The sequence below is a fragment of the Lagenorhynchus albirostris genome, chromosome 11 (genome assembly GCF_949774975.1).
Source record: "Lagenorhynchus albirostris chromosome 11, mLagAlb1.1, whole genome shotgun sequence".
Lineage (NCBI taxonomy): Eukaryota > Metazoa > Chordata > Mammalia > Artiodactyla > Delphinidae > Lagenorhynchus > Lagenorhynchus albirostris.
The window spans coordinates 87,414,149-87,421,410 of NC_083105.1; the positions used below are offsets into that span (position 1 = coordinate 87,414,149).

Consider the following 7,262-nt stretch of genomic DNA (forward strand, 5'->3'; position numbering starts at 1 on the left):
GTGTGGCATTTGCTAATTACACAGATTATAAGAGTCATAAAACTGATTTATTTTTGCTTATTTACACTTAATTGCGTTAAAGAGTGGACCTAATGACTTAATGTTAATTATCAACAGCACATATTTAGTAAGTATCCACTGTGTATAAGATTGAAGGTTAACCAGTGATTTTCTAAAGGGATGTAAACTATAGTTCCTTATAGTAAAGGACACATTAAAGAAATAAACAGTACATACTGAATGAGCTAAGTATAGATGGAGTTGAGAGTGTGTATAACATGTGTTCCAGGATTAATGTAGAGACAAGTGTTACTAAAGCCAAGAGTTGGTATTAAAGTAGCACTTCAAAACTGTTCTGTGGATTTTCAGGAGATATTAATAGGGGCCATGGGTAAAAGGAGTTCCAGGGTCAAGTAAGTTTGAGAAAGGCTGCAGCTGTTTATTCCTCCTGCATAGTCACAGGGTGTATCAGCACCTCAGAAATTCTGACCAGCCCTGCAAACAGAGACACATGTGTTTGTCTAACTTTGTTAACCTTCCCAAACTTATTTGCACATGAAACTCTTTTCTCATAGCATGCTTGTTAACATCTTGTGGAGCTGTGGGGCATCAGTTTGAGAAAGACTATGTAGTGGGAGATAAAGTTGGAGAGAGAACTGAGATAATGGGAACCCAAACTGGTGGCTCCAGGCTTGTTACTGCTCTGGAGCAAGTTGGTGATCAGACCTTGAATTACACTGAAAAATCAGTATGTGTTCAGGGCCTTGGAATTTTTCATAATTCTTATTTTCCCCCATGCATTGTAATTATCAGCCTCTTCAGTGTGTGAGTTAAAAATTTTCTAGGAATGTACTATATATAGCTAACCATTTCTTTTACTACAGGAATAATATATTGCTTTTCTCAGAAAGACTCTGAGCAAGTTACAGTTAGTTTACAGAAACTGGGGATTCCTGCAGGGGCATACCATGCCAATATGGAACCAGAAGATAAGACCAAGGTTCATAGAAGATGGTCAGCTAATGAAATTCAGGTTAAGTAACAGATCTTCAATAGAAGCCTTATTCACCTTTGAATGTATTTTAACTTGACTTAATATGTAAAATGTTAACATATTTTAGGTAGTAGTGGCAACAGTTGCATTTGGTATGGGAATTGATAAACCAGATGTGAGGTTTGTTATTCATCATTCAATGAGTAAATCCATGGAAAATTATTACCAAGAGAGTGGACGTGCAGGTACGTGTAACTCACATCCAGAAATAATTTTTTTTAATGCTTATTTATTTGGCTGCGTCAGGTCTTAGTTGCAGTGTGTGGGCTCTTTCATGGTGCGCAGGCTTCTCTCTAGTTGTGGCACGTGGTCTCCAGAGTGCGCAGGCTCAGTAATTGCAGCTCGTGGGCTTAGTTGCCCCACAGCATATGGGATCTTAGTTACCTGACCAGGGATTGAACCCGCATCCCCTGCAATGGAAGGCGGATTCTTAACCACTGGACCACCAGGGAAGTCCCCTAGAAATAATTTTTAAAGAGCTTTAAAAACACTATAAATGATGTTTAATAATACTGTATTTTTAATCTTCTTTATTGGCTAGTATTTTTATAACAAACAATGAAATCTTTTTTGTAGTTTTATATTTGCCTATGGAGAAATTTTATGTTGTATTGGAGTGTCATGAATTATTTCTTCTTATATTTGCTAAAATAATTTGATGTCCATCTTTGCCTCCTGAGTTTTTAATTAGTGGTTTCAAGTCTATAATTTAAATAACTGGATTACTTATGGACACATTTTTAAGCTAGTAAGGCTGATTATTGATAGATCTCTTTAGTCATTTTTTAAAAAATTTGACGGCAGCTGTTACAAATTAACTTTCACAGCTTTGTCTGAAATTTCTAGATATATATTTAGACTATGAAATATTGCCAGCAAATTTTATGTATTATTTTTGCATGTTTGACTTTTTTAAAGTAATTATGCAATCTCAAGATTCTTCCCACTGCAGGTCGAGATGACATGAAAGCAGATTGTATTTTGTATTATGGCTTTGGAGATATATTCAGGATAAGTTCAATGGTGGTGATGGAGAATGTGGGACAACAGAAGCTCTATGAGATGGTGTCATACTGCCAAAACATAAGCAAGTAAGCACGCACCTTTTTGTCACTTTTGTCAATTAAAGACAAGCACAGTATGAAAGCACATGACATTACTTTGAGTCCTTACTCAAGTGAGTAAATACATTAGTGAAACATCAAGTGCAAACCAGTAAAAGCAGATGTCTGAAGGGTGGGAACCAGTACATGAACCTGCAGGATGCCTGAATCTAAGAAAATATATTCTCAGATATAGAGAACAAAGTAGTGGTTACCAGTGGGGAGAGTCGGGGAGGAGCAGTATAGGGGTGGGGGTGTGGGAGGTACTGCAATATGGGGAATATAGCTAATATTCTGTAATAACTGTAAATGGAAAGTAACCTTTAAAAGTTGTATAAAAGTAAAAAAATAAATAGTATCTTAAGTCTAAAAAAAAGAAAAAAGTCATTCTCTGTTTGGGAAGGATAGCTGTTAACTTTTTTCTAAATGTTTGGTAGAATTCACCTGTGAAACCATCTAGTCCTGGTCCTTTGTTTCTTGGGAGTTTTAAAATTACTGATTCAATTTCATTACTGGTAATTGGTATGTTCATATTTTTTATTTCTTCCTCCTTCAGTCTTGGGAGATTGTACATTTCTAGGAATTTGTCCATTTCGTCTAGGTTGTTCATTGGCAAATAGTTGTTCATAGTAGTCTCTTTGATCTTTTGTATTTCTGTAGTATTGGTTGTAACTTCTTTTTCATTTCTGATCTTACTGATTTGGGCTCTCTTTTTTTTCTTGATGAGTCTGGCTAAAAGTTTATCAATCCTGTTTATCTTTTCACTATACTTAATTAAAAATTATTACTAATAAATGCCAACCATCATCTGTACTTTCAGCAAATTGAAGTAGTAATTCAGACTACTGATCACAGCTCACCATAATAATAGAATAATATTGGAAAAGTTTGAAACATTGCGAGTATTATGAAATTGTGACACAGAGACATGAAGTGAGCAAATGCTGTTAGAAAAATGGTGCCAATGGACTTGCTCAATGCAGGGTTGCCACAAACCTTCAGTTTGTAAAAAACACAGTATCTGCAGAGCACAGTAAAGCAAATTGCAGTAAAAGAAGGTATGCCGGTAGTTGTGAAATACTGAATCTCAGACAATTTTTTAAAAGCAATGTCTATTAACAACATATGGAAAATATTATTATACGTGGTGGGCAGAATAATGGTCACCCAAAGATGTCCACATCTGAATCCCTGGAATCTGTGAGTGTGCTACTTTACATGGCAAAAGGGAATTAAGGTTGCAGTCAGCTGATCTTAAAATAGGGAGATAATCCTGAATTATTTAGGTGGACCCACTATAATCACAAGGGTTCTTAAATGTGGAAGGAGGCGTAAGATGTCAGAGTGATGTGAAGACTTACCCACTGTTGTTGGCTTTGAAGATAGAGGAAAGGGGGCCATGAGCCCAGGAATGCAGGCAGTCTTTAGAGTCTGGAAAGGGCAAGGAAACAGATCCTCCCCAAGAGCCTCCAGGAGAAATCCAACCCTGCTGACACCTTGATTTTAATCCAGTGAGACCCATGTCAGCCTTCTAACCTACAAAAATGTAAGATAATAAGTTTGTGTTGTTTTAAGCCACCAAGTCTGTGGTTATATTATGGCAGCAATAGGAAATTAATACAGTATATAACTCTGTATTTTAAAATAGGGATTCTTAAAACTCTGTTAATTATTTGATAATTTGTATCTCTGATGTTTGCAGCTGTCGCCGTGTGTTGATAGCTCAACATTTTGATGAAGTATGGAGCCCAGAAACATGCAACAAAATGTGTGATAATTGCTGTAAAGAGATTTGTGAGTTGTTTTTTAAATCCTTATAGGCTAATATTTATATGCAGGAATACATGAGGGCAATATTAGACACCCAAAATGGATTTAAAAGAATAAGCAAGGTGTGAATAGAATTTCCCAGATTCAAGAGTGACCACACAAAGTTTTGAAACAGAGGCAAAATTAAAAGCCATATGTGTATGCATTTATCTTATGTTGCTACACTGAGGACGTGTTAAATTTTTTTTTTTTTTTTTTTTTGTGGTACGCAGGCCTCTCACTGTTGTGGCCTCTCCCGTCGCGGAGCACAGGCTCCGGACGCGCAGGCTCAGCGGCCATGGCTCACGGGCCCAGCCGCTCCGTGGCATGTGGGATCTTCCCGGACCGGGGTACGAACCCGTGTCCCCTGCATCGGCAGGCGGACTCTCAACCACTGCGCCACCAGGGAAGCCCGACGTGTTAAATTTTTAAGAAATGAAGGGAAAGGTTTAAAAGCCTTCTGAATAGAAATACTATTTTGAGTAAGAGAACGCTAACCTCTTGTGATAATCTCGGATGCTTTATAGTTACTGATTGGAAAGAGAAATATAGTGTAAAATAGAGACTACAGCGTATCATTTTTGATCCAGATAATGGCTAACCACTCATAAGACACTAATTTAGCAGTGTGTTGGTGCTGTCTTTTCACTTTTTAAAATCCTGTGTGTATGTGTATTATTGGAAGAGCTGGACTAACCCGTTCCTCGTTGAGTTCTGATGCCTTGATCAGTGAAGGTCACAATTTTAACTCTGCAGCCAGAGAAAATTGTTTGTGTTTATTAGAATATTTTATACTGCCCAAATTAACAAAAGCCTGATACATAGATCGGAGTGTTAGTATCAGTAATTGGGAGTAACTGTCCACGACATTCTTGTCATGAAACTAGAGTCCCTAGGAAGCCATACCGGTTGTCAGAATATTCTTAATGAACACGCATCAGGTAACATGAAGAACAGACTGACTCGCCTGTGAACATCACTAAGTATTTGTCATAATCATGTTTGGCCGACACTCTTTGGTTCCTAGAGCATACCCAAAGGCCTTCTGATAACCAGATTATTTTCTTTACATCACTTAAATCTCAGTGTCTTACAGAGACTGTAGCTTAATCTAGTGATAAGAGACTTGAGCAGTAGTCCTAGCTCAGAACATAGAAACAAATCAGTGTTTAGGGTGGCTCGCACTGGGTGAAGACTTATTTTTTAAACTAGTCTAACCACTTAGGACGGCCTATCCTTGCCCTAATTTTGAAATCCCATTCACCTGTAACCATGCCTCTTTCATTACAGCATCTGAAAGAAAGAACATAACAGCGTACTGCAGGGATCTAATCAAGATCCTGAAGCAGGCAGAGGAACTGAAAGAAAAGCTCACTCCACTGAAACTGATCGACTCTTGGATGGGAAAGGGTGCAGCGAAATTGAGAGTAGCAGGTGTTGCTCCACCCGCGCTTCCTCGTGAAGACCTGGAGAAAATTATTGCGCACTTTCTTATACGGCAGTATCTCAAGTATATACAAACCCACTTCTTGCCCTTTCATGTTGTCTTTATGATTCTCATTTTTATAACTGCAGCAGAACAAATGGTTTTGTGGTTGTTTCATAAGAACTTTTAAACGCTATGCAAAATTTACCTAGTAAACAAATTCAAACTTTGATTACTGTATGTCAAAAAAGCACAAAACTAAAATACTTTCTATAAAGATAAACTACATTTTTATACTAAAAAGTTTTATATTTCATATCAATGTTACTTAAAATTATTGCACTTATTTTTTTTTTAATAAATTTCAGTTTGTTGTCTGCAATTTGTCAAAACCTGATCATTGGCCTTTATCTTCTGCAGAGAAGACTACAGTTTTACAGCTTATGCTACCATCTCATATCTGAAAATAGGACCTAAAGCTAATCTTCTGAACAATGAGGAACATGTTATTACAATGCAAGTAAAGAAGCCCATGCAGAGCTGTTTCAGGGTAGTTATTAATTTTTAGTTTTTATATATTTGAAAAAGACATTAAAGCCTATGGGATGCTTTTCTTTAACTAGTACTCTCCTGGGTCCAGTGGAGCATAAGAAGAGATTAAGTCAGTTTTCTTCCTGGAATCTGGGTATAGAAGAGAGAAAACCTACTTTTGTGTTCTGTAGAGGTATTGAGTAGAAGAATATGGACTAGGGGTTTCCAACCTTTTGGGATGTGAAGACTCCATTTAATGTCTGATGTTATGAGGCACCCTGCCCTTGCTTGTGGTCACTGTTGGCTGAGAAGTCTGCCTGTGCAGCAGAGGTTGAAAAGCACTGTCACAAACTAACTGCTCTCAAGCCTGCAAAAGCACACCCGCACCAGTGTGTCTAAGGACATGTCAGGTGTTCTTTACGGTCTTGACAGCACAGCCCCTTCTATTTAAGATGGGGCGCATACTAGAAGAAATTGGAAGATAAAAAACAAGACCACTGGACACTTAATTAAAGAGGTGATACAGAAGGACTATTGAGATTATTAATCTCCTGAGAAAATGGAATAGCTGAATTTTTAACCAGTGTTTGTCTTGCTGTTGTTTTGTAGGCTGAATCACCTCAAAGTTGTCATTCCGAAGGAGCTGATAAAAAGAGGGAAGAAAAAACTCCAAGTAACTTCCAGAAGAAGTCGGAGAACATGCTTCAGCAACCTGATTGTAAGATTACAGGGGCTAAGAAAAGAAAAATTGATAATGCATGAGTTGAGTGCTTCTAAATCTTCTAAGAAAAAGTTTATGCATGTATACACCATTAGTTTTGTAGTTAATCAAAAGTTTAATTTTAAGACAATTTCATTAATATTTTATTCATATGGAGCTATATTTTCAGAATTTATTTAAGTACTGAAGACTTGAGAACTTGAGACCTTTTGAAATTTTGAGATCATGAACTGTATAAATTTACAGTATGAAACAAGGGAAAAATAAATCATTTTAATGTAAAACCCTTTAAATGTAAAATACTTAATAAGTTCATATAACTTATCTTAAGCTCTTTATGCCTTGCCATAACTAGTTGTATTTTTTTCTTTTGACACAACTGTCTTTTGATAACAATGTTATTATAATGAATATTTTACTAAATAAAAAAGGAATAAGGTATCCATACAAATAATATTCGCAAGTATGCTACGCCTCTATTTAAGTAAAATAAAACTGTAAGCTGCTTGAAACCACAGCCCTACTTTGACATTTCACAGAGAATGGCTCTGGTATATTAACCAGACCACACTGTTGACTAAGTGGATAACAACATAGTTAAATTTGCTCCAAATCTAA

At 36.7% G+C, this 7,262-nt stretch overlaps 1 protein-coding gene across 2 annotated transcripts in view; it reads left to right on the forward strand.

Annotated features, from left to right (window-relative positions):
- Positions 1–6,830, forward strand: part of RECQL (RecQ like helicase) — a 33,275-nt gene extending 26,445 nt beyond the window's left edge. Inside the window, exons 9-15 of one of the 2 annotated variants that reach the window (XR_009543572.1) lie at positions 885–1,033; positions 1,122–1,239; positions 2,007–2,145; positions 3,860–3,951; positions 5,257–5,476; positions 5,761–5,942; positions 6,533–6,672. Coding sequence is in view for 1 of the 2 variants with exons in the window: in XM_060166748.1 (XP_060022731.1) it covers positions 885–1,033; positions 1,122–1,239; positions 2,007–2,145; positions 3,860–3,951; positions 5,257–5,476; positions 5,813–5,942; positions 6,533–6,685 (1,001 nt within the window). In the remaining variant the exon portion in view is untranslated. Of the gene's footprint in view, positions 1–884; positions 1,034–1,121; positions 1,240–2,006; positions 2,146–3,859; positions 3,952–5,256; positions 5,477–5,760; positions 5,943–6,532 lie in introns of both variants that reach the window. The other variant, XM_060166748.1, reaches the window with a different exon arrangement.
- The last annotated feature ends 432 nt before the right edge of the window (positions 6,831–7,262 follow it).